Source organism: Aplidium turbinatum, chromosome 3 (assembly GCF_918807975.1).
Source record: "Aplidium turbinatum chromosome 3, kaAplTurb1.1, whole genome shotgun sequence".
In the NCBI taxonomy this organism is placed as follows: domain Eukaryota; kingdom Metazoa; phylum Chordata; class Ascidiacea; order Aplousobranchia; family Polyclinidae; genus Aplidium; species Aplidium turbinatum.
Genome location: NC_137474.1, coordinates 5,338,787 through 5,365,623, shown reverse-complemented (window position 1 = coordinate 5,365,623; position 26,837 = coordinate 5,338,787). Strand labels below are relative to the sequence as shown.

Here is a 26,837-nt window from a genome sequence, read left to right as displayed (position 1 = left end):
CCCCAGTCAAAAATCGTTCCGGCGCCCCTGGGAACAACTAGGCCGGTGTGCGCATTCAGAAAAAAAGTATGATGAGCTACATCAATGCCGCTAATTTATGGACAAAATAAATGGTATCAGTTTTACAACAATGACATGCAGGGCCGGATTTAGCTGATGGGGGCCCGGGGCACTTTTAGATCGGGGGGCCCCGTGCAAAAAAATTTTTCAAGCCTACGGCGCGTAAAAACCATCTCTACGTGTACAGTAGCATCAGTCCAGTACTGCACAGCATTTTGCAGAAACTTTAAAGGTCAAAAGGAATAAAATAACACAAAATCACATTTTTTTCCACATAGGGGCCCTTCAAAAGTCGGGGGGCCCGGGGCAACTGCTCCCTCTGCCCCCCCCTAAATCCGGGCCTGATGACATGTAGGCTAACTGGTGAAAATTGTTTTTTTCTTACCGCGCCCCTTAGGCTAACTGTTGAGCCATGCAGTGTTGCACTACACAAGATTTATAGGCTACATGAAAAAAGGCTGCAGCATAAAAAAGCGAAAATAAGCGTAGTGGGCTTTAAGTTTGTTGAGTAGCCTACCGCACTGGTCTAGTTTCATGAATAGTCTTGATATATATATAACAATATCATTACTTCTGAATTCATAAGATTTATTGAGTAGCGACTAATTTAACGTAGGTTACCTGTAATTCATAACAAATTAAAATGAAAATTTAAATAGTTGTACCACTTCTCTTAACTTATCCGACTGAGCAACTTGCAGTTAAACTAAGTTAGACAGACAAAAGTGGTATGACTAACTAACCGGAGCTAGCTTAGACCTACATAAAAAACTAAATAGCAAAGTAACAAGATCAATCTTCAGTAAAATCTTCAACGTCGCTTCTCAGGTCTTCCATTCTGACGAACAGATCGTCCATCCATTCTGGTTGTTCCCAACCTACGAACCTTTCCGCACCTAAATGGCTGCTATTTGTCAGCTTCTCTCCAGAGAGATTCGAACCTATTCAATCACACTATTTTAGTTTTTCATTGCTTGAGAAACTAGCCTAGGTACGCTAGAAAGTTAAATGATTGCTTGAGGTAGCCTGCTGAAGGAACAAATCGGAACCAAAAAAGGAAAAGGTGGCAAAACCAATGTACTGTAGTTGAAAAATAATTTTAAAAATCAGTGTTAATAGATTTGGCTATACACGTGTCAATTCTTGCTACACTCGATCGCCAGAATAGCCTACATATGTTTTTGGAATAGTATTGATAGCTAGCGTGGAGGCTACACCGGCATAGTTAGCGAAATGCAATGATCGCTGTTCTATAATGAGTGGATAAGTCTTGTGCTGACGCCAGAAAGATTGTTCCTTCTAAACAAACCAACTTACCAATGGAACGAAATGGCCACAAATCGACATGGTCTGGGAGTTCATTATTGATTCTTCTCAATTCACGGCGAAGGTGAACAAGGTAATTATAATGACGCACGAGGGTTAAAGCTAGAGCCTGTTCAAGCTGAAATAAATTAGTGCATTAAAAATTTCAACTATTTATTTATATGGGCTGTAAATATTATACCACGTTATTACTCTCCTGCTTAGGCTACGCAACCTGAGCGTCATATTTGAATAGCTCTGAAGATGGTTTGGTTTTTGAATCTTTATCCTCGTACCGTACTGACAAAGCCTTGATATGTTATTCCTGGTAGTTTCGCATAGCGTAGGCTACCTGTAGAGGCTCTTGACGCAGGGCCGATTACCGAGATTGGCGGAGTGAAGTTTCCGATTGTTGAAGGGTTATTGCCAGGGAAATATTCCATTCATTAGGTGCCGCTGAATGGGGAGCAGTCCTTAGAATGCGTTGCTTAAACGCACAACTCGAGAGTTGAACCTGCGCTGCTTCGTTTACGACATCACGCACTAACCCAGCTATTGGGAAGTCATATGGTATACCATAAACAGACATAACTCAGCAACAACACTACATTTAACATTATAAAAACAAAAAACAAAAAGCGAACGTTTTCGGCTAGTCATATAGCCCTTTTCAAGCCTATAAGAAAATACATTATTAAAAGAAATGCTAAAGAATCATATAGTATCACAGCAAAAATATGGTCAAAGCTAAACATTTGAGAAACTGCCTCGCTCACACAAAATGATAACTGAAAATTACACAGCACAACGGGTCAAGTATTTCAGAGGTAAAATTAATTGATTGTTCAGACAAGGACTCAGGCAAATTACGCAAGAAAGACAGAAGCACAAGAGATAGTGGCACAAAACAAAGTAAATGCGAGAAACACAAGACGTGATAATTCAATCAAAAAACTGCTAAAAGGTAAGAAGCTCCGCAAGCAAATAATTGCCTGTTGAGCCCTGGGTTTAAAGATTTGATGATCAATGCCTCGTGAATCTTGGTGTCGAATTCGGACAAACACTTACGAACAATTTTGAAAGACTGCAAAGACGGTTTATTGTTAGAGCACGATTGGCAGTTTCTAATATGGTCTTTAATTGCACTGTTTTTATTAAAATTAGCTAAATTCAAATGCTCTCCCACTCTCGTCACCAAATGTCGTGTGGTCATACCAACGTATGACGATCTCGCATCATGCGAGCAAGTGAACTTATACACGACGTTAGAACATAAGCGGAAAGGAGTTTTAGACTTCAACTGAAAATAATAACCAGCTTTAAATGTTTTATAAACGGGAAAAATCTTAACGTTAAACTTCAAGGCAATAAATCTGGACAAACTTGTGGCAAAACGTTTGGATTCCTTGCCAACAAACGGGATTGTTAGAAAGTTTTTGAAATCAGGTTCCTCAACTGGAGACGTAGTGGAAACCGAATTCAAAAATCCTCTAAGAACCTTGTTAAAAAACCAAGTCGGATAATGATTAGCACCAAAGTATGAGCGTAATTTATTAATTTCATTGTTGAAACAGTCATTGTTCGAGCAAATGTCGCGAGCTCGCGAGATAAGGCACTTGATCAAAGCAGATTTGTAATTAGACGGGTAATTAGACGGACAATCAATTAATTTTACCTCTGAAATACTTGACCCGTTGTGCTGTGTAATTTTCAGTTATCATTTTGTGTGAGCGAGGCAGTTTCTCAAATGTTTAGCTTTGACCATATTTTTGCTGTGATACTATATGATTCTTTAGCATTTCTTTTAATAATGTATTTTCTTATAGGCTTGAAAAGGGCTATATGACTAGCCGAAAACGTTCGCTTTTTGTTTTTATAATGTTAAATGTAGTGTTGTTGCTGAGTTATGTCTGTTTATGGTTTAAAAGAGTTACCTCTCTACCCAAATTGTATCATATGGTATAGTTGCAACATATCTCTGGTCAGCGTTTTAGTTTTCAAGACTTAAACCAACTTTTAACAATTTTGTGTAATTATTTACTGATGACATCAAAAAGTTGATTTAGAGCCAGCTAAAGTAAACTTTCAGATAAGACCGAAAATGTTGGACACAAAACTAAGATATTGAAAGTAGTCAACAAACCTTTAAATTTGGATGCTTCTTATCTTGACTGGTTTTGTACCAACGAGTTGGAGGTTTATGAGCAAACATGCTATTTTTGTCAAGTTCTGTATTTACGCTTTCCTGCAACATGGAGAACACGTTGCAGCTGTAATTTTGTACAGGCTACTATTGTTACCGCAAGGACTATCGCTAGGCTTTCATATGAAAATGTAGTCTGCTCAGATGTATTTTAACTCACTAAGTAGCCTAACCTACAACGCAACCGAACTTCTTTAACAACTTTTTTCCGAGGTTGCCCCAGGTGTAGGCTATCATAGGCCTATCTGATGAAATCAGATATCAATGGATAGTTGGAATAAAGTTCAGGCAGAACCTTACTTTGGATTCATTTTAAAAGAATTGAAAGGGGTTTTTCAATAAGGGAACGTTCAAATATTACGTAACGCTTTTTTTCCGAATTTTTGACCCCCTCCTCCCCCATGTAACGCTTTTTTCAATCCCCTCCTCCCCCATGTAACGCTTTTTCACTACGAATTCAGCACAAAAAACTACCATTCCGTACTCGAAAGCGTTACGTAACGTTTTGCTTGAACCCCCTCCCCCCCGATGTGACGCTAACGTAACGCTTTGCATAAACCCCCCCCTCGAAGGCGTTACGTAATATTTGAACGTTCCCTAAACGCTCACCGTGACTTGAGTTAAATATTCTTCTGGGGTAACCATTTGCGCCTCTATTTCATCTTCATGAAGAGCTCCAGTGAGAGAGATGCAGAAGACAAACAACCATACAACAAGTAACATAGCGATGAACAAGTATAGCCTACTGTAGAAACTTTTGTGATTTAGGCTAGTGTACCGTACTTCAGTTGCAATACAATTTTCCGGATTTGTTAGAATTTTGAACGCTTAAAGTAACAAAAAACGCACTAGGTAGTCTAATGGGATTTTAGTGACTGCTCATGTGGCACGAAGCAGCTAAATCCGTTTTCATGATTTTGCTCTACAACAAACCCAAGGGTCGACTTGCCTACGCTGAGCAACCCAACATCGAGAGTTCCCACTCTCGTACGTAAAATAACGTCGACCAACTGTGAGAACTAGTTATCCTCTCCCACACTCAAACATCACTTTTGGAGGGCTTTCATTGTGCGGTTTGTTTTCACAGCAAAAAAGCCTAGGCTACGTGACAACACTGATAGAGGGTCTGAGAAGCACTTTTAACGTCAAAAACATTATTTTTTCTTGATTGTGTAAAATAGATGGGACGCAAACGCCCTCGTTAGAGAAACTATTTTTTTTACAATGACTAGACAAGTAGGCTACGGTAGCTTTTTTTTTATAGAAGTGTAACGCATTTAGGCGAAGGGATCTTATTTATACAGGGCCAAAATTTTCACTTAGTCTACTGAAACGGCTACATGCCAACATAGCAAAGGTCGAGAAAAAGGTAAAAGCGACAAAACGCGCGAACGTTAAAAAAAGTGCACTAGCCTACAAGCGACTAACACGAAAATTGTTGCAGCAGTGCGCTTAATCTGTAGTAGGCTAGTCTATTACATACAGGCAGGGCTGTGGACTTGTGGAGTCGGGCAAAAAATATAGCCTACCAGATTTTTTAAAAATGTTGTTTTTTTAAAATCGAATTTCACATAAATTGTGATCGAAATTGAAACAGCAACTTTCACAAAAGTTAACAAACAATTCTATTTTCTGGTAAAGTTTCCGAGCACAAGAAACAATATTTTGAAAAGATTGAAAACAAAAATTTTATCGTTCATCGTTTTGTATCACGCCACAGTCTGCTTTTTTTTTAAACTTTTCCGGATACGCCAAAATCCCTCCGACTCCACAGCCCTGCTATACTGTAAGCAAAGTAAATAAACGACTTTATATTGGCTTACACCGACGGCATCAGACAGTGCTTGTTGTTTAGATTTCCTGCTCACAAACCCAAGAAAAGTTACCAAATCAACTTTAGTTATAGCCTAGTAACATGAAAATCATTTCCGTGTTACACAGCGGACAAGCGTTGCAATAAACTTGATAAACCCGTCTCACATCTGGTTTCAAGCTCCATATACTATTCATCGTGACAAAGTTTTTGTTCACATTTAAAAGCTGGTAGGTAGCCTGGCCAATGTTTGTTTTTCTCCACTTATCTAACCTGCAGATCAGGTACAATAAAGTGTTATCCCCACATGGCAGAACTGCTAGCCATTAGAACACACCAATTTGCGAAACAGGCAAAATGTTACAGTTCACCAATCCAAAAACTTTTTTAAAAACTAGCTAAAAGACGACATTCAAGAGTGAAAATGCCATATGAAACTACCATTACCTGCAGATAACAAACTTCTTTCTATTTCGAAAACCTTTCTACAGGCGTTATAAATACCAATGAGAAGTAGCCTAATGTTGTTCTATCCACAACATAATTAAAAAATCAACATCTCAGTGTGAGGTACAACTGACAGCCAAACCCTATTAGTAAATACCGTCGTTTGGTAATAAGACTTTCATGTACTTATGTCAACTGGAACAAACGTTACTAGATGTCAGGAAACGAATTTTGGTATTATTCTTTGAAGCTACAATCAAGAGAAAGTAAACTGTTTGATGTGCGTTGTCTGCATGTCTGCTAAGCGATGCAGAGTTTTCCACCTGGTAATTTGAAGGCTTGGGCATAAAAACAATGTGGTTAGTAGTCACACGTTGACTCATCAGTTACTTTTAGAGAGCAAACTTCCGCAGTTTATTTAGTCGCTGAACCTTTGTAGACTAATTCTGGGTACGGTATTCGTGAATTTTGATTTAAGAAAAACATTTTTTTCCAGAAACGCTGCCCATGTCGAAATGAATCGGCCAAAGGCCAGCATTAAGTGAGAAGACTATTGTGATGTCCAATATTGAATATATTGCGATTGTCAAATCATTTAGACAACAAGCAATTGAGCAAGCCTCAACAAAACGGTCGTTGACACTTTGTACCTCTTAGGCCTATGGCCACGTTGAAAAAATGCTTTTTTTTCTGAATAGAGAATCCACATCTTAAATTATTGATGCCTTCAAGTAGTCATAGCCTGAATTCATGTAATTTCTTTCAAACATATAGCTGTGTTCTGGGTTTGTTTTGCCTAAACAGTTGCTGTCACGGACCTTTCCAAAGAGGCAAAGAAATCGGCTGCATTTCGATACGAACAACATCAGGCCATGTAATTCAAAATGTGTCTCACTTTGATACAAATTCATGACAGAGGTCTTTTCCAACTTGTGAAAGTTTTAAAGCAGCGCCACGAGAAACAGAATCTCATGTTCTTTTTACATTGCCGGACGTTACTTTATCAAAAAGAAAAGTTTAAGAGACGGTTGTACACTCACAAGGAAGTCTTGATGCCTCGTGGATTTAGCTGATCATTCCACAGAACCGCTGGCGCGTTCCCTGAGAAATGACAGGAAAATTAAACTATCTTATCAATAAGTGGCATTAGCAAGTTGTCCACTAACACCATCCTCACAGATAGATTCAGGTTGATCCATCGGTCAAACCTGGATTGCTCCATTTCACGTCTTGGTGTGCTTCCTGGTGTTTGGTATACTTCATGTCCAAGAATGGTAAACTTACAGAGCTCCATGCAAAATAAAAACAAAGTTTAAATAATTTTGCATTTACCAACAGTGGAGTTCATTCACATTTTGTTCAACGGACAAGACGCTTCATCGAAAAACCCTAAAATATAGTGGACAATGGACGTTTTAAATACTTAACACAAGCAAAGAAATTGAACTATTAATTAGCGTTATGCAAAATCTTTGTAAAATATAAATTCTGGACAAAATCAATGATAAGTTTACACGAACGCTGTAGGTCAAATACAAAAGCAAACTTGAGTTGTAGAAGCAAAACAGTTGGAAGTCATGTTTATTCAAATGCTTTCTGAAAGTGAAAATCCAGAATATTCGAAAAAAAAATCACCGAGACAAAACACTGACAAATTTTCTTTCAAACGATACGATCCTTGACATGCTATGGCCAAGAATAAGCAAACAATCAAATGAAGTAATATACTTCCAATACAAAGCGTGTATTAGTGAATATGGCATGTACCAGTACGAATCGTGGACATCCTTACGGTTGCTGTCTCACTCTTGCAATAACTCTGCTTCCATGGCGTCGTGGAAGAGCAGTGAGCAAAGATTCCGTGCGTGTTTCCAGCCAAAAAAAATAAAAAGATAATATAAATCCAATTCTACAATGTTGGTTTAGCAAAAAACAACATAACTGACACATACGGGTGATGGACAAAATGTTTGCGTGATATCAAGCACAACTCAGAAAAATTGTAATCGTAATATACACTAAAAGAAATGACCAACGCATGGAGGTTTCGTCAAAAGCACATTGCCCTGAAAATATAACTTCTTATCATTCATTCTACCTTCAATAAACATTGCGTCATATTACAAGGAAGATCTCCCGGCCAGTGGTGCCTGCTGCTCGGAGAACACCAAACATTCCTAAAGATGAAGAGAAAACAAGTGATAAAATTTAGTAGTTCTTCACTTCATTACTGGTTTTCCGCTGTTTATTGTCGCGAGAGACGTTAGGTGCAACACATTTGGCACAGGTTGACAAATAATTGCTAGTGCTCACATCATCTTGCCATTGGGAAAACATAAAGTTACATTTAATCTTAGTAGGCTGTCTAAATTTATAATCGCACAGAAGAAACTTTTGTAACTAACGGTTAAAGTTTTGATGAGCATTTGTATCTATTCTTTCACTACATACATTTTGAATTGACTTTCTATGTTTAAAACTATTTAAACTAAAGCTGTTGTGTCGGAATTTAATACCATTGCAGCCGCTCTTTATGGCTCTGAAATGCAGTGAAAAGATCTCTTCTTGTTCATGCACCAACCTATAAGGTTCAAAGATGATTAAAATTATCCGAAAAACTTGACACAAAAATTCAGTTTTATTATAAAACACACAATGCTAAACAAAAGTCGTTTTACTTTCATTACATTTTTACTACTTGCAAAATACATTAAATTACGTCAATTTAACGACTAAAAAGATACTTTACCGTTGAAGCCGTGTAAGTAATTAACATCAGTTTAATAAAACTGTAGAAAATGCATTGAAATATATTGAACATATTCCTGCTGCAAAAAAGTTTTTAGATGAGCTGTAAAATGCATTCGCAGCTCGCATACTGTACAGCACAAGCGATGACTGAGAGTACAAGACAAAGTGTTTGAAAAACCGAAAGCAATGGAAATAATTTGCAAAACACTCTGCAGTGTTTGTCCCTCGCAGATAGTGGTAGTTCAAAGTAGAAGGGAACATGAGTCCAAATGACGCGACAAAATAAAGCGTCGCAAGTGCGTTGTCATAGTTCCGATTTATCTATGCTACCTTTTCTTGAATGAACGGATGAACAAGGGCTTGATTAACAGTCATTCGTTTCGCTGGATCCAAGCAAAGGCATTTGTCCAGGAGATCGATGAATTGGTTTATTTTGCGCAGTTGGTCCTCGGGAATTCGCGACACTGCTTGCCCACCAAGCAGTTCCTTCCGCAGATCGACAGTCGCGTTCACGGTTGACATGACGGTGACTTTCTCCCGTTCGGTGACTTTGTCCACCTCCGTGAGCAAGAAGTTGAGGTTTTGATCGAAGTGTTGGTCTGTGGACAACAAGTAGGGGGGAAAGAGATACAAAGGGAAGCGTGTTTGTAAGAGAACGGTTCGAGAACAAAGAACCATTTGCGAAAAGGAATGGAAGGGAGGAAGAACAAACATGAAGTTAGAAGGGTGTCGCTTGAAAACGTTTAACAAGTCCATCTCACACTACTCACCCTTTAAGGCTCCTTTACGTAGGACTCGATGTGGAATTTTGCCTTTGAGACTCATCATCAACTTCAGCATATGATTGTTCGATTTGCCAGGAAATAATATGCGACCTAAAAAAATAAAACAATGAATTTATTTCAGTCTAACATGAAAAAAACTAAATTCAACAGCAAACAGGAAGACTCTAGTTTCAACTAGGCGAATCAATACCAATCGCGTCCTATAAGAAATAGTGCAACCAATCACATCATCTTTGGATGGCCCATCTATTCACTCTTAACGGAATGACTGGCCTCCCAAAAACTTAAAATAGTTTATTTTTTTGAACATTATGACTGAAAGTATCATATTATTTTATCACCGTTGCCATGTAGTTGTAAAGCGCCCAGGAAGCATAGTTTGCTCTGTGGATGTGGCGCTATATAAATGCTGTTGTTATTATTATTATAAAATGGCTTCGAATCCCAATGTTTTGGTGGTGACAAACGTTTTGCTACAAGCGAACAACGACAACGCGTGGGAAAATACAAACTGGTCGTTGATCAGCTCCAGTGTGTTTGTAATTTCAAGTAGCGATCGCATTCTTGATTCAAACCGTGCCTGTACAGTTACACTGTATTATATCGCTTTAAAGTTGCTTACGAGATTTAATACTGTAATATCATACATTTAGTCACACAAACAAAGTTGGTTTTAATTAAGAAGTTGCATAACTTAAAACACAATAAGGTTAACTCACAAAACTCAACAAACAACACTTCTACTAAAGATTAAACTAAACAAAGCAACAGCAGCTCAGTACACAAGACAGAACTCACCTGTGGCAAACAAAGTAAGCGTACAAAGTAATTAGCGTCAGCGCAAAGCGCTTCAGGAGAGAAACGTCCGAAATCGAGTACCACAGATACCACCAGCCTCCAACACTCATTCAAATCAACTAACAGTTAACTCGCCCTACTGAAGTGTCCGTTTGCAATGCAAAACAAAGGCCACATTGGTTCAACTATAGTTTTAAATCCTGCTCTTCCAAAGAACGAGATCTAGCCTTTCAAGGTTAAGGAAGCGACTTCAGTTTTAGGCAATAGTTTGTCTTTATATTTTCAGAGAACTCACCGTACCAAACCCATTTTTTTAAACAGTTGAATGTGTTCTAATTGCTTAGCTTTGTTCTATTGTTAATTATGCGGAAAAATGAGGTCTAACGTCAAATGACAGTTCGATTTAAGCAAATAAATTGCGTAAATGCGTATCAATTCAACTTAGTTCTTTGAACATACACAGCAAGACCTCTTTAAGAATTTTGCCACATGTGACGAAGCTCAATCAAAAAGCGAATCACGTTATGCTTACACAACCACCCAGACAATAACATCCGTCATTTTCACTTTAATTCAACGTCTGCAGACGTTGAATCAAAGTAAAAATAGCGGATTTTGATGTATGGGGCGTTTGTCTACAAAGCGCTGCATTATACATGTTTCCTGTTACGTTGCCGCATGTATATTTTGACGTCACATCTAGTGATTAACGAGCAATCTGATGTCACTATCAACGAGGGTTTGTGATTGCAATAAAGATAAAAACAAACTTCAAACTGCTCGACATTTGACGAAATCGTACTTTTGTAATTGCTTCGACCGTTCGATGGGCGATTGTCCGTCAGTTGTTAGAACACGAACCATTGCTAACAGTTTTGGTGTAATCACAGATCTAAGGTCTGTGAAACACACCTTTAAAGCGAAAGAAAAATAAGACACTTGAAATTGCATCAGAAATACTTAGTCGGAAACACAAGACGGGTTAGTAAGCCCTACGAAGGGCCTCTAGAACAGCGTACTATTCATAACCATGAGAAAAATCAAGGGCTATAGCCGAGGGCGCGCCACTCCGCAATCGATGGCATGCCTTCAAGTGTCTTGCCAAAGACATAGCCTCATGCTCTTGAGCGGTGTCGAACCGGTGTCCTTTCGAACGCCGAACCAGAGCTCTCACCACAAGGCTACGCAGCCGATGGGTATTACATTCTCAAACAAAGCTCATTGATCTCACCTGTGTAAAGCTCGCACATTGTACAAGCCACAGACCACATGTCTATTCCGTGATCGTACTTCATTCCTATGATGATTTCTGGCGCACGATAAAACCTGAATGAAAATGTTAAAATGAACACGCGAAATTCAAAGTCGCGGTACTATGTCCATTGTCCATAGTTCAGGTAAAAGAAAGAGCACAACTGCTCGGTAACAAAATATCAGTTGTTCGTATTCATATTAACTAAAAGCTTCAGTTTTTGTGCTGGTTTCGTGTGTCATCACAATAATAGAGCTCGTTCAACCATGGATTATGTAAGATTTAAAAAAAGCTTTACTGTCTGGCCAAAAACGCTGATAGTTTGAAATGGGTTCTTTGAAACAAAAAACTTACCAATTGTCTGAATTAAATCAAAAAATAACATGCACCATTTATGTTACACGCGGACATCTCGGCAGCAATAGGCTGTAGAATCCGGAATGGCCCGATTCGGTGAGTCCGATCCTTTAACGGTGGATTTTTTCATTTTTTTTTTAAATTATCGGATACCGTAGCCTAATTATCATTGCCGTTTTAAGGTTAGGGGTTTGGGGTTAGGGGTTAGAGGTTAGGAACTCACCGAATCGGACTCACCGAATAGTAGCAGACCCGTAGAATCAATACACAGGTTTACTTAACGGCAAGAAAAGTCTTTCGCAAACAAATGCTCACTTACTTACACTTGCAACAAAACATACTTATTTCCCAGCAACCACACGTACCTGGACACTAGATAAGGTGTGATTTCCTGATCTGCAATGTGCGAAGCAGATCCGAAGTCACAGAGCTTGAGAACCGCCTTGTTCTCGCTGACGAGGATGTTGTCGGGCTTGATGTCGGCATGGAGAAGGTTGCATTTCTTCAGCAGCTTAAGAGCAAGCAACAACTGCTGGGAATACGACTGGACCTATACAACAGGCGCAAGAAGGTTATGAGTACGATCGATACCATCATCATCGGCCCAGCCTGAATACAGGAAGGCGCTCGCCGGTTACAGTGACTTTCCACAACGATCAATCGTCCATTGTTCTTACTAAATTTACAAAATCCTGGTTTATCCATGCAGAAAGATTTCCAGCAGTTTACGTTCCCGGTGCCTCTAACCACGAAGTCGTCTCGTCATTACTGAATATTCAATTCCACGCTTGCGATAGACATGATCCATAAATGTCATAAATGTCAAAAATACGTCAATAAACCAATACAAAGATCTAGAATTGGAAACAAGCAACAACCTTATTAGCATTCAACTGATCAGATTATTATTGCGTTAGGTGTATAATATTTCGGCTGACAGGTATTTTTGAGGGTGGCAGCTGACTTCGTTGACCCTGTGGTCTTTCGCTGTCATCCTTGCACCAGCACCATGTTCAATGTATTTATTTGTATATCTGTGTAGCTTAACTGATGTATAAGTGCTGTAATAACAAAACAAATAATGAAGAATCTAAATTACATTGGCATAGAGAGACCATAGACAACTGGCAAGGGCAAATGGAGTAAGATGGTATGGACATGTGATAAGGAGGGAGGAAGGAAGTTTTCTTAGAAAGGCACTAGATCTAAAGGTGGATGGGAAGAGGAAACGCGGTCGTCCAAGAAGAACGTGGAAACAACAAGTGAAGGATGAGTTTAAAAAAGTCGGACTGAAGGAGGAAGATGCAAGGGACAGGGTGAAATGGAGAAAAGGGATTAAGACAATTGCTGCGCGGAAACAATCGGCCACCCCACTAGTGGGGAACAAACCGACGATGGATTATGATGATGATAGACCTTCATGGATGCAAGATAAAAGGATAAATTACATTTTGCAACTGAATACGTCTGCGATGACATCACTACGATGGTTTGTCGTGTCAAAATTCTGCTTTTGTGATCATTGAAAACACCCAACTTACGGCTTTTATGTGAAGGCCAATGCTGGCCCCGTACTTTTTCAACAGTTCCCTGAGATTCATGCTGAGGGATTCGAACACAAGACAGAGATGGCTCTTGTGGTTGAACTGGCGATACAAGCGCAAGCAATGATACTTGTCGTCACGGTCCATGTCATTCAACTTCTTCAAATATTCCAGCTCCTTTAACCCTGGAGATGGAGTGCACCGTGAAAATGATGGAATGCAAATCCCACATTTACTTACCACGGTGACGTTTGAACTATTATGATGATTAGCAGAAAAAATAATACATTTTGTATACAAAAAGACAAAGTTATGAAAAGTTTAATCGCTCAATAAATTTCTATCTACGAAGTCCTGAGAAATTGAGTAGCTAGCCGGGATTACATAACTTAATGGAAGAACTAGATACATCAACATCAACTAAAACACATCCTTACCCAGGCAGCAAATCAACCATTCTTCACATTGATTTGCTGCTTGGGTAAGGATGTGTTTTTATAAGATGAAATGCAAATCTACACCATCTCTCTTTCCAGGTTTAAAATATTATTGTACACAAATTCAAGAATTTTATCCAAAACAATGGAAAGAAAATTTCTGAGAAGGTAACTAGTTAGTCGAAATTAAATTATCCTTGATCGCATTAACATAAGAACCGGTTAAAGCCGGTACATACCGGTCTTTTGCATGAGGTCATTCCGACGGATGATCTTGATGGCGACCTCGGCATTGCCACGGACGACGTCTCTCGCTCGTACAACGTTACTGAACACTCCCTGCCCGGTGTACCCGTACACGTTGTACCTCTTGTCTAAGATCTCCCCAATGCTAACGCGGTAGTAACCTTCCGCGTCGGTCCAATTGTCCTGAAAAAAAAAAATAAGAGAAAGGTTAAGAGTGAAAAAACAGAATTAAATTTTGTTCAATCTAAATGCCAAAAGTTGTAGCTCAGTAATGTATGAAAATCACTTTTCATTTCCCATGTTAAACTAAAATGTGTAATGAATAAGAAAACAAATATACAACACATTGTGCTTTAACACTGAAGAAAATACAGTATATGTGTTGCCAACGTGTCCTGTATCCAACTTTGTGGAATAATGTTATTTCTTGGTAGATGACAGCACGTCGTGAAGCGGTAACCTCATGCACACCGGACAACTTACTGTCGTGCACTCAGGCAAAAATTACTTTAAAGCAGCTCCATATACAGTACAAAACGTTTTAAAAAACTGTGCAGGTACTTTCTTTGACTGATATTTTCAACTCGTGTTCGAATTTTTCTTAAGACTAGAGCCGAGTTAATAATATACTGTGAAAAAGAAGGAGCAATGTTGAAGAAAAATACGGACGATTGTGATCTCTGAAGAAGAATGATTAGAAGCAAAGCCAGTTACCTACCGTAATAAAAGTCAAAAAGAGTTAAAGGAACCTGTAAATTTGGATCTTGTGAATCGGAGCCTCTGCTGTGTAGCTTTGTAGCCATAGAGGGAGTAAACTCATCAGAGAACATGTCACTTGCCGCTTTTTTCTCTTCCTGGTCTTGTTTCTCTTTCTCATCTTGTATGGTCCTAAACAAAAGTTCCAAGCGGTTGAAGAAATTAAACTCCTGGTAGATGGCACAATCTAACACCAACACATTGCTCGGTGTAGATCTTCACAATATCCGGGACGAAAAAGAAAGCACCAACCACAGTATGCGATATACCAGCAAGTCAATGAACAGGAAAGGTGGTGAAACTTTGTAAAGTTAAAAACGTTTATGAACAATTGTTTGAGCCAAAAGGCGTGCCGTATAGGTGTCTTATAGTAAAGGCGTATAGTAAAGGTGAGTCCCATACTTGATCCAAGCATCGGGGGACGAGAAGATAAGGTTCTCATTATACTAAGCCCTCGGCATTAACGAGAGTAGGGTGGCCAGTTCCTTTCTCTCGGCCGTCTTTCCTTCAGCAACTACGCCCACCCAATTTATTACACCCTGGCCTGGGTAGTGAGCGGTGATTTTCAACAACGAGCTTAAGCCAGGAGTCGAACCAAGATTGCATGATTAGAAATCGAGCACCTTATCCGCTGCGCCATCCCACCGCTACAAGTAGTAAAACATATAACAGCACAACAAACAAAACATATATTAATGATATATGTGGAATTTGTACTTTTGTGGTCGTTCCCCTTAGGCCTATTACACTGATGAGGCCGTGTGCTACTGTCTGCAGTTATTTATGATACACGTATCCTTGAACATGGGCAAGTTAGCCTCCTGCACAAAACACATATTCCAAAAATCAACAATCGCATGGGAAAAATATAATAAAGCCTGCAAAAGGTTTATCCTAGAAAAACATTTAAAGAACTAACTTGTTCAGCTGTTCGATCTTGTCTTTGATCGCCGATTCGAAATCTGCGTTGGTAAGGTTTTGGAGGTTGTCTGTTAAGTTTTGAGTGAGCATTGCATTCACATCCGGAGATTCAGATCTGCAACATACGAACGTTAAAAATCAAAATTATCTCTTTGTCGTAAATACGATTGTAAAGATCGACGTGAAGAGCAATTATGAGTCGTTGTAAAGACTTGATTTCATGCAAGGGTACGAAATTTTATCCGCCCTTAGAAACTCGGACATCGGTGTACTTTATTAAGTACAATCATGCCCAAAAATTACGTCGTTACGCGGGGAGACTGCACCTTTGAATCCCTGCTCCAATTCGGTGAGTCCGATCTCTATTCGGTGATTTTTTCAATTTTTTTTTTTAATTATCGGGTACCGCAGCCTAATTATCATTGCCGTTTTAGGGTTAGGGGTTAGGAGTTAGGGGTTAGATGTTAGGAACTCACCGAATCGGACTCACCGAATAGTAGCAGACCCGGGGTACCAAGTATATTAATTTTAGAGCCATATTTCATAAAGGTTTTTAATATTTACAGCGTTTGCAGCAGTCAACTTGCAAAGTGTGATAAATACTTGTCGTCAGAATGTCATCACAACATCATAGTGTTGTCGCTTGATATGTCCGTCTTATGCATTTCTGCACAAAACCTGGTGTGCAGAAATAATCTTAATCAATCTTCCCTTAGTCTATTCGCTTTTACGGGTCACATTTATCACCCAACCCGGCCAGCAAAAGGGGTCTGCTACTATTCGGTGAGTCCGATTCGGTGAGTTCCTAACTTCTAACCTTAACCCCTAACCCTAAAACGGCAATGATAATTAGGCTACGGTACCCAATGATTTAAAAAAAAAATCCCCCGTTAAGGGATCGGACTCACCGAATCGGACACACCGAAACGGGCCATTCCGCAGCAAAAGACACTTTTTTTCGCTATTTCAACATCTAGCAAAGTTGCTAGCTGATAACATCAGACTTCAAATACTAAACTTATTTTGTTTTGGATATGGACAGCTTTGTCTGACGCAAATAAATGATAATAAACCGCATCTTTCCTTCAACAATTAAACAACTGCTCTACCTTTCTCTTTCTGGAGAGATATGGCTCGCGGGGGTTGAGTTGTCAGTGCTGACACCTATTGCGTTGAATATGTCGTCAGCAATGACGAGATTGGCGTCATCATCGATGTCACGCTCCAGTAAACGTCGTTCGTCAGCAACAGCAGTCATGCCTGAAATATGGCAAAATTATCATAATATAGAAATTATTATCAATCAGTGAAAATAAATGTAAATTGGAAGACATAAATTCTCAATAATTGTAAAATTTAAAACAGCCTTTTAGCAAAGTTGTACGTTGTAGAGCAAATTCCAATCAAAACTGAAAATTTAAATTAATCAAACCAACATCCACACCTGGTATTAAACCTTTCTTTTCCTTTTCTTGATATTTATTGACAATCGAAAGTCGTTGTAGCCTTCTTCTCTCTATGATTGCTTTTTCGTCTTCATCACTGTCGTTCAATGCAATATCTTCCAAAGTCTAGCCAAAACAACAACAAAAACATAACACTTGTTAGGAATATCAATATATCACTTGTTTTCTTATCATGTAACAGTAAATGAAATTGAAACGGCAAAGAAAAATAATTGAGATTCAAGGCCAAGAAAACTCTGCGCTGGAAATATGATAGCAATAGAATGGTACAATTTGACAGTACAGTTTGTTCAAATTACTTTTTATTTCACTTCAGATTGTTGTAATAAAGGGTTAAGTGGTTCGTCCCATACTTAATTCTAAGTGTCGGTGATAAAATAAGGTTCTCATCACACCAACACGATATCAATTTACAAATGCTTGGTCGCCGAAAAAAAAGAGCCTAGAGGTCTGTAGAGGTGTAGTATTCAACAATCAGCTTAAGCCGAACCAGGTTTGCATTATTGGAAAGCCCATTGGTCAATGTTCGTCCACTCACATCACTTTCATCATCACTTGAATGACGTCCCTTCATCCCTTCAGAGAAGCTTCCGACGTATTTATCATCATGGCTGGACTTTCTTCTTCTGCGATAGCGTTCCCGTGAGCTGTCTCTTTTCCTGCTGTCGCGATAAATTTGAGAATATCGGTCTCTTGATCGACTTCTCCTGCGTCTTTCTCGACTAGAAAATTGTACAATTTGTAAATGCACCGAAACATGGCCTCAGTCCTCATTTTAAACTAGCTTAAAATTGCTGCACAGTGCACACTGTAGCAACAGCAAGTATTAATTTTCTTATGCGCAGAAAAGTTTCCTCTTAAAAATACACATTTCCTTCATCAAGCCAAAAGATGAATGCAACCTTGTCAAGCTTTGAGATTTAGAATATGAATATAATATACTACACAAGATTCAACCCACTCAAAAGTCTGTGCAGTCTGGAGATTGGAGAAGAACTCCATATATATACATTGTTTGTATCAAAAGCAGAAATTGCAAAATTAAAGTACGATAGGTAAAAAGTCTTCATACACACAGTGTAAGCTGAAAGTTGTGAAAGCATACGACCAATCGACCATACGTGCTAAACTTTCACGGTAGTAGCTACAGGGCTTAGATAGCAACAATGTCAGTTTCTACTTTTCTTATCAATATTGCTGAACTAAGTTGAAAATTAGAGACTTTGCTGTCTGGGTAATCACCTTATCAAAACCAATGCTTCGTCGTTCGTTCATGACCTGATAATAATCAAGTAAGAAGTGACCAGAATAGTGATTGAATAATAACTTACCTCCGACTTCGTCTCAAATTTCTGCTATTTGCATGTGAATAAATTCTGTTGTCTCGAGCTGATCGATCATGTCGGTCTCTATCACTCTCTCTGTATGCAACATACAAATATTTCAACTACACCATAAATAAATAATATGCTGATCAAAGCATCGAAGACATTAAATTTTTAAACCATATGCTACAAAATCAAATAAATCAAAAGACTGTAGGTGATTAATTAAATTTTGTCACTTTCCTGTGCAGAGAGTAAACAAATAAAACAAAAATTGTCACTTTTATCGAGTTTCTTTTATCGAATATGAATAGTGCAACATTGCAAACAGCGAATGCATCAAAGTCTACGCAAAGGATTTTTAGTGAAATGATTAAGTACAATGGAGAAAACTTTAAAAGCTCGTGTGCTAAGCACAAGAAAACATGTCTTGCAGATACGTACTAAAATTAAAAATGCAAGTGCACAGTGCACATAAAAGAGCCTGCCTACTGTGCCTAGTTGTCAAAATATAGAATGCATTTTGTTGATTTTGTCACAGGTAGTAGAGAAATGCTAACTGCATCAAAATGAGGTTTTTGAGGGTGTTATTGTTTGCACAGTAGCTGTGCAGTGTGCACCTTGAGTTTCAGACAATTAACCACACACTAGTAGGTTTGCCCTGGTAAATGCACTAAATGTAGTAATTTACAGTAAATGTGTTACAAAAAATACATCAAACACTTTACACAAAATAAAGGTTGTGATTTTGCCACAAACTGGATAATTTTGTCAGAGAAAGAAGTACATTTAACATCTGCTAGGGAAAAAAATTACCTCATCCTGGTGCGACTTTCTGAATGTTTGATATAATCAGATCTACTTCTGCTGTCAGATCTTCTGTTGTTTGTCGACCTGCTTTCATGTGGCCTTTTTTCACTTGTACAATGTTGTTCTCTTGGTTCATCTTTTTTCTCTCTCAATTTTTTCTCTTTTGATGAACTGAACACAACAAAAAAATATATATCTTAATTGCGGTGACTAAAACTGAAAGCATGCTAATGCTAATGGGGGCTATAACAATAATACAGATAACTAGAACATAAAAATATTGCTTATTCAAAAACACTCGCCAGAAACATGATGAAAAATCAAACACAGATGATGTGATTCCAAACAGCGAGATGAATTACACTGGTCAACAGCAAGTTTTAATGAGACCCAATTTGGTGATTTTTGAAGGGTTTTTGACGATTTCAAAAGTCCTTATTTTTTCTCCAGCACTCTAGGTTTTTGAGATAATTAAATGTTTGTTGTTTAAATTAGCCCTACAGCGACACATAGTGACAATTTTGACCTCAAGCTTGCACAAAGTGGAGCTCACAATGCAATGTCACTACAAGTTAAATTTTAAAAACAGGGTTCGATCTTAATGCTAGTCCGCTAGCCAATGGCTAGTGAAATTATTCGCCGGTGAAAAGTTTTGGTTTATCTCGAACTACAGATGCACACAATGTAATATTAAAACATAAATAAATATTAAGCACACCGCATGCCACATTTATTTTTTATTGCCACATTTATTGTTTGCGTCTGTAGTACGAGAAGGTGTTTTTGTGCGTATTGTTGCTATCTTGTGCGTACTGAAATCTGAAAGCCTTTACTTTAGTTAGTTTCAGTCTAAGCCAAAACACTTATCTTAATACGTCATCAGACAAGTGAAAAGTCAGTAAACTGGTCGAACTAGTGAAAAATCATGCGAGCTAGTGAAAATGGGGAGCAACTAGTCCAGTGGGCTAGTGAAAAAAAAAGTTAAAATCGACCCCTGAAAAACATCTTTTTATATAACTAAATAAAAAAAACCAAACATATTAAAATGCAAATACAAATGCAAAAACAAGCAGAGATTCTATTTAATTAAAATTTGTTGACCAGGGTTATATGAACATATTTACACATTCAATCAGTCATGCACGTAAAGTGTTAGTGATTAAAACAGTGTTTGTCCATAAAACCCAGAAAAAGCTGTGTGCAGTTGTTTTGCAACATTTTAAGTGATGGATGCAAAAAGCGATTTTTGTTAAAATCATAGAAAACATTTCATCTTAATAAGAAAATATTATTAAGAATTATTCAACATATTCAAAAAGAATGGTAACAATCCTAATTTTAAAAGGCATCAGTTTGACCCTGCTCCGGAGCGTTTCTTTTTTAGAACTTTATTAATAATACGCTTTTTTGCTGCTTTCAGGTGTAACAGTATGAATAATCAAGTTTAGTGGTCAGAATTCTTTCCATTTTGCTAGAGTTGGAGTATTTCTCTTGATAAATTTTCATTTGCCAAAAGGGGTTAACTACGTTTGCCAAACGAGCTTGCACGTAACCTTTTGTGCACAACTGTTTGCTCCGGGTCACTGAGTCAAATTTCTTTTCATGTTATTTGCCAGCCAAGTTTACAAAAATGACTGATTTGACTCATTTGTCAATGAATAAGTTTAGTGGATGCAAAAATTCAAAATACTTACTTTAAGAAAATAATTTTATCACATGTATTGTTTAATGCAGCGTGGTCCAACTACAGGCCCGTGGGCGCATGCGGCCTGCGGATAGAATTTTTGTGGCCGCGAGCTTTCACAGTATTGATTTAATTTGTATTTATGTTACAGAAAGTAACTTCAATTAGAACAAGTAGGCTATAGTTTTCATGTTATGTATCTTTTAAATTGGAACAACTGGCTATTGCGCAACAGTCAGAAATTTGGCATAACCAATGTGTGTTACGTCATAATAGTGGGCATTATAGATGTGAATGGACAAACTCGTTCTACTAGGTAGGCTACTAGTTACTGCAAGAAGCCAGTTGTACTGACGAGACCTGATAGATCGAAACAGTATAGTCCCTTTCGTCTAAAGTTTGAATTAAGTTAAAAATCTTCCAAATTTTGCTAGAAAGGATTGTATAACCTTACCGTATAAAAAGGAAACAAGTAAGAAAAGAAAGCTTGCTGACGAAGGCAGAGCATTTAATGAAGAGTGGTTGAAAGATTATTTTATGATTGAGAATAATGGCAAGCCGTTATGTCTTGTATGCAAGCAAACAATTGCAGTGATGAAGGAATATAACGTCAAACGACATTATCAGACACTGCACAAAATGCAGTATGAAGAATGTTTTGGGAAATCACGAATTGATGTTGCTATCCGTCTTAAGAGAGAATACCAGAAAGAAAAGAAAGTGCTGAGTAATTTCATAAAACCACAAACAACAAGTACAGTAGCATCGTACGAAATCGCTCTGATGATGGTAAAGAAAAATATATCATTTAGAGATGGCGAATTGGTAAAACAAGGTGCAATAAAAGGTGTTTGGGGAAGACAAGGCTGCCAGAAAATTTGAAACTGTATCACTGTCTCATCAGACTATTGCGAGACGAGTATGTGATCTTGGCGAACATGTATCATTAAAACTGAAGAGTGTAATCGAAAGCTGCATATATTTTTCATTGGCACTGGATGAGAGTACGGATATAAGTGACACAAGTCAGCTTCTTATATTCGTACGTACTGTTGATGACAATTTTACTGTGCAAGAAGAACTGGTCAAAATGTGTTCCTTGAATGAAGGTACAAAAGGTTCAAATATTTGGGAGCAAGTCTTTTAGGCACAGACAGTTAGGCGCCAGTCAAATAGGCGCGCACACTGTGGCGTCAGGATATTTAGGTGCGGAGCACTGTGGCGCCCGTTCATTTAGGTGCTATTTCTAGTAAAGTCTGCAGATTGTATCGGCTTGGCAAGTAGGGCAATGGTTGCGAGTACGTGTGAGACAACATATATTTTATATTTATATGTTGTATATTTTATATTGATATTTAGTGTAGTAATTATTTGACTTAACTAAAAGTGAACTCCGTCATGTTCGGAAACTTGAATAATTTATTGATAAAGCTTTCCCCGACGCATTCAACGCAAACCTAGACTAACAACAAATAAATGCCAAACAAGCGCATTAAAAAGCAATATATTTTTCTGTTCAATATAACATTTTGTGTGAAAAGCATTGCCGGTTTAAGCAGCTTCATTAACGGAAGGCGTGACATATTTTTCTGTTCAATAAACATTTTGTGTGAAAAGCACTGTCCTACCTGCCAAGCTGATACAATCTGCAGACTTTAGCCTACTAGGAATAGCACCTAAATGACCGGGCGCCTCAGTGCTCCGCACCTAAATGTCCTGACGCCACAGTGTGCGCACCTATTTGACCGGCACCTAACTGTCTGCGCCTAAAAGACGTGGACCCAAATATTTATGCTGCCCTTGAGTCTGTTATTCATTGCTATGGAGGGTTTGAAAAATGTTCATGCATCGTAACTGATGGCGCGAAAGCTATGACTGGTCATAACAAAGGATTAGTTGGTTTGCTTAAGAAAAATGGTGTGGATTGTATAACACTACATTGTATCATCCACCAGGAAGCACTCTGTGGAAAAATGTTACAAACAAGTGATGTCATGAAGACAGTTGTCGACATAGTAAATTTAGTTAGAGGCGGCAACAAGGCGCACAGACACAGGCGTTTCATTACGTTTCTAGAAGAGTTAAATGCAGAATTCAGTGATTTACCCCTTTATACAAATGTCAGATGGCTTAGTGCTGGAAAAGTACTGCAACATTTCTTTGGTCTTCGGAAGGAAATACTATCATTTCTTCAAACAGAACAATTGGGTGAAACACAAATGTACCAAACTCAGTTGTGACAAAAACTTCTTGTGCAATCTTGCTTTCCTTACAGACATGACAATGCACTTGAATGTGTTAAACCTAAATTTGCAGGGGCGAAAGCAAACTATTTCACCTTTAGTTGGACACATTGAAGCTTTCCAGAAGAAACTGCGCCTGTTTGCTATATGCTTGGAAAATAACGATCTTTCACACTTTGATTCTTTGCATGCACTTGTGGTAGATGATTATGAAGTGGAATGCTCCCGTTTTGTGAAAAATGTTAAGGCTTTATCTTGTGAATTTGAGAATAGATTTGAAGATTTTGACAGATTAAAACCTAATCTCCATTTGTATAGCAATCCTATGGATGTTAATGTTGAAACACAGCTACCAGAACTTCAGCTCAAACTCTGCGAGCTTCAGTGCAACCAATTCTTGCTGTCAAGGAAAAATGAAACCCCAGAGTGCTTCTGGAAAGTAGTCAGCAAGGATAGATTTCCCAAACTGAAAAATTTTGCATTAAAAATGCACTAGAGTACATTTTCTACAATCATAGGCGCCGACTTTTCCAAAAACCTTGGGGGCGAGAAAGGTTATGACGTCATAACCATAACGCTATTTTACTTAATTAAAATAGTATTTGATTAAGCTTATTGTCTTGTTTATATTGACACCGAGGTCGCACTCCGAATTTGTAGAATCGCTGCTTGAGACGATAAGTTTTACTTACGCAAACGCATACGCCCAGTCGTAAAAATTTTGATATTGTTAGCTCATAATTGGAACAGTTGGAAAACAAGTCGATTCATTTCATTTTCGTGCGAGTGAATACTGAATAACAACGATCAAGACAGTGAAGTTATCGAAATAAAACGCAAAAAATCATGATCTCAAGCAGAGTGGAAACCCGCTATCAGTTTTATTAACCTCGTTTTGCTAATTACTTACCTTCAAAGCGTTAACAACGGTGAAGTGTTTTCTCTTCTGTTTATTATCGAAAGCCTTTATAGTCTTTTATCGAATACCGTATATACTCGAGTATAGGTCGAGATGTTCGCAAGTGATTTTCACCTCAAAAAGACAGGTTCAACTTACTCACGGGACAAGCCGTTGTCTCCAGCTCGGTAGTTTTAATAATGAACGCATTTGGCATTTTTACTGTGGCAAAATCATTGCCGACATAGATTACGGAGTGTAAAATGGCATCGGCCGCGAAGCAAAAGTTTTGAATACGTTTATTTGCAGTGATTCAAACTTAATTTTCAAATTTAATGATTTCTTGTCAATTTTAAATTTTATACACTTGTTGAGCAATATGCAAGCTCACGAGACAAAACAGCAGAAAGAGCTGTTTTAAGAGATCAATTTTTTTATTTTTGCGTGTAGGATATAATCGTTCTTATTACGTAACATTCCATGATTGTTGAAGTCGATGTCAAATCTTAGCGGCCGCATAAAACAATGATGTCAGGTTGGCTAGGTGATAATAGCGGTAAGAGACGTCGTTAATGCAGGCAATATCTGCGACAAAGACCATTAAACACCTTTTCTTTTGTCGGTTTTCGATTTAATTCTCACACATTGTGAACAAAACAATGTGTTCTGTTCAATCATAATTGACCTCAAAACGGGAAGACCTCGTTGAAAATAGTGCCTCTAATTTAGCTGGTTTACTTAATATTGCTGTGAATGGTTACGTGACTATTCCAGCAGCGTAAGTTACTCTACACTCAACTTTGAAATTTCCTTACCTTCAACGATCATGGTATGTCAATGCCAATACTTAGAATGAACCATTGAATGGTAGTGTCGGGAATAAGGTGGTCAAACAACTTATACATGAGATCGATCTATCCACGAGTATAAACGGTAGTGCAGGAGTGTATATAGATGAGTGTATATTGATGAGTGTATGAGATGTAAATATTTTCACAATTAGAACTTGAATTGTACTACAATTGTACTTAAAAAAAAAATTGTTGTATTTACATTTTAAAAACAAGGCAGAGGCTATATTACCAATATATGGTAAATATAGCCTCTGCCTTGTTTTTAAAATGTAAATACAACAATTTTTTTTTTAATTGACAGGGAAGATAGGCTAATATAATGATAAAAAAGCTAAAACATATAAATACCGAGATATTAACTTGTGACTGTCAATATCATTGGATTGTGAACGAGAAGATTTTTCTTCTTTTGATGACTGTTTATGACGACGTGATGTTTCATCTTTGGTTTTTGACTTCTCTTTCTTTTTCTTCTTTTTGTGAGATTTGGGTTCTCTTGATTCAGAATTGTCTTTTTCTTCATGTAGTACTGGACTGGTTTCTCCATTTTCTCCTGACTCTGCCAACCCATTATCATTTTTTTCTGCAGGCAAAATTTCACCATCTTCAAACCCATTGTTATCCTCCATGAGTGCTTCTTCTAGTAATGCCTTTTGCTTTTCCAAATCATTTAATGCATTGGCAATTCTGTCATCTTCTTTTTCATTAACAGATTGATCAAAAGGACTTTCAGTTTTTTCATCACCATTACTTGCAGAAACAACCATTTGATCACAATCTTTGTCACTTTCTACTTCAGAGTCCGTTTTTCTTTTCTTTCTGGGCACTTGTACTTCATGATCTGAGCTATTGTCGCTCTCCATTTTTTTATGTTTCATTTTCTTTTGTTTATGTCGCTTTCGAGACTTTTCTTTTGGTTCATCATAGTATTTGCTTTTTTTCTTTTCTTGCTTTGATTTATGTTTTTTATGTTTCTTCTTTAATTTATGAGATTTTTTAACTTTTGGAGCTATTTCTTCAGCTAGTGAATCAGAGTCACTCAAACTGCTATCAGAGTCAGTTAAATTTTTCTTGTGCTTTGCACCCATGGCGATTTACAAAGTACAAATTTCAGCGCAATACAGGTAAGCTATAGGGTAGTTTTCTTACTAAAAAATTGATAGGATATTGGACAAATTTTTACCTTACTTGTACCAAACTATATCTGAAAAATAAGAATACAGTAGTATTGGTATACTTGAAGATGCACTCAATTAAAACAATCAACAACAGTAATAGTAGTCTATTTGTTGGGTTTGGCCTTTTTATCAACTTCTGCCCTGGAAATTAGGCTATTGTTTTCCACCATGATGGCCAAAAATAAAACCCAACTGCACTAACCCAGTTATCTATAAACTACCTTTTTCTAGACCTCTGCTGTTTTTGGCATATATTGTTTTTCGTTGTGATGGTTAAAAATAAAACCAACTAAACCGATCATCCCACTCCCTATTTTTGCCAAGTCTGCTCCATTTTGCTCAACAAATTACAAAATTTCCAAAACGCAAGGCCTTCGTCTTTATGTGTTGTAATCACACTGATTCGGTTTACGAAATTTTATCGAAAACATCGGGTACTCGGTGAAATTATATCAATCAAATGGCTCAAATTGGAATTGATGTTGATGAGAAACGTAAAAAGATTTTGTTACACAATAAATACATTAAACTATCAAAATGATAATAACTGTGCAAATAGGAAAACAAGTTCCGGGCAGCCCAACACAAAGAAAGATACGCAAAACCATTGCTGGTGAGTAGGAATCGTATTTAGGGTAGGTTACGTTAGGCGTAAAAATTAAATTGAGTTATCCTCTAAAAATGGCATGTTTCAACCATTCTTG

The 26,837-nt window shown here is 37.8% G+C and overlaps 2 protein-coding genes across 5 annotated transcripts; both read right to left on the bottom strand.

The window, feature by feature from the left end:
- Positions 1-637: 637 nt before the first annotated feature.
- LOC145767223 (uncharacterized) lies at positions 638-5,753 on the bottom strand. Of its 2 annotated transcripts, none has more exons than XM_082579008.1 (4): positions 4,178-5,753; positions 3,509-3,610; positions 1,378-1,504; positions 638-1,001 (listed from the first exon to the last, which is right to left on the bottom strand). In XM_082579008.1, exons 1-4 carry the CDS (start codon positions 4,289-4,291, stop codon positions 853-855), a joined length of 492 nt encoding a protein of 163 aa, XP_082435134.1. In that variant the 5' UTR covers positions 4,292-5,753; the 3' UTR covers positions 638-852. The 2 variants fall into 2 exon arrangements, with proteins under 2 accessions (XP_082435134.1, XP_082435136.1); XM_082579010.1 differs by having other exon boundaries at positions 638-956.
- A 137-nt stretch (positions 5,754-5,890) lies between these two features.
- Positions 5,891-26,313, bottom strand: LOC145767222 (serine/threonine-protein kinase PRP4 homolog). 3 transcript variants are annotated; one of them, XM_082579006.1, is made up of 18 exons: positions 25,304-26,313; positions 19,283-19,447; positions 18,473-18,562; positions 17,680-17,863; positions 17,120-17,246; positions 16,785-16,935; positions 15,674-15,790; positions 14,748-14,886; positions 13,992-14,181; positions 13,313-13,500; positions 12,137-12,321; positions 11,394-11,488; positions 9,350-9,454; positions 8,910-9,178; positions 8,345-8,409; positions 7,596-8,005; positions 6,995-7,116; positions 5,891-6,929 (listed from the first exon to the last, which is right to left on the bottom strand). In XM_082579006.1, the coding sequence occupies exons 1-15, from the start codon at positions 26,041-26,043 to the stop codon at positions 8,398-8,400; spliced, it is 2,757 nt and encodes a 918-aa protein (XP_082435132.1). In that variant the 5' UTR covers positions 26,044-26,313; the 3' UTR covers positions 5,891-6,929; positions 6,995-7,116; positions 7,596-8,005; positions 8,345-8,397. The 3 variants fall into 3 exon arrangements, with proteins under 3 accessions (XP_082435132.1, XP_082435131.1, XP_082435133.1); XM_082579005.1 differs by having other exon boundaries at positions 7,006-7,116; XM_082579007.1 differs by lacking the exons at positions 5,891-6,929; positions 6,995-7,116; positions 7,596-8,005; positions 8,345-8,409 and having other exon boundaries at positions 8,441-9,178.
- Positions 26,314-26,837: the final 524 nt, after the last annotated feature.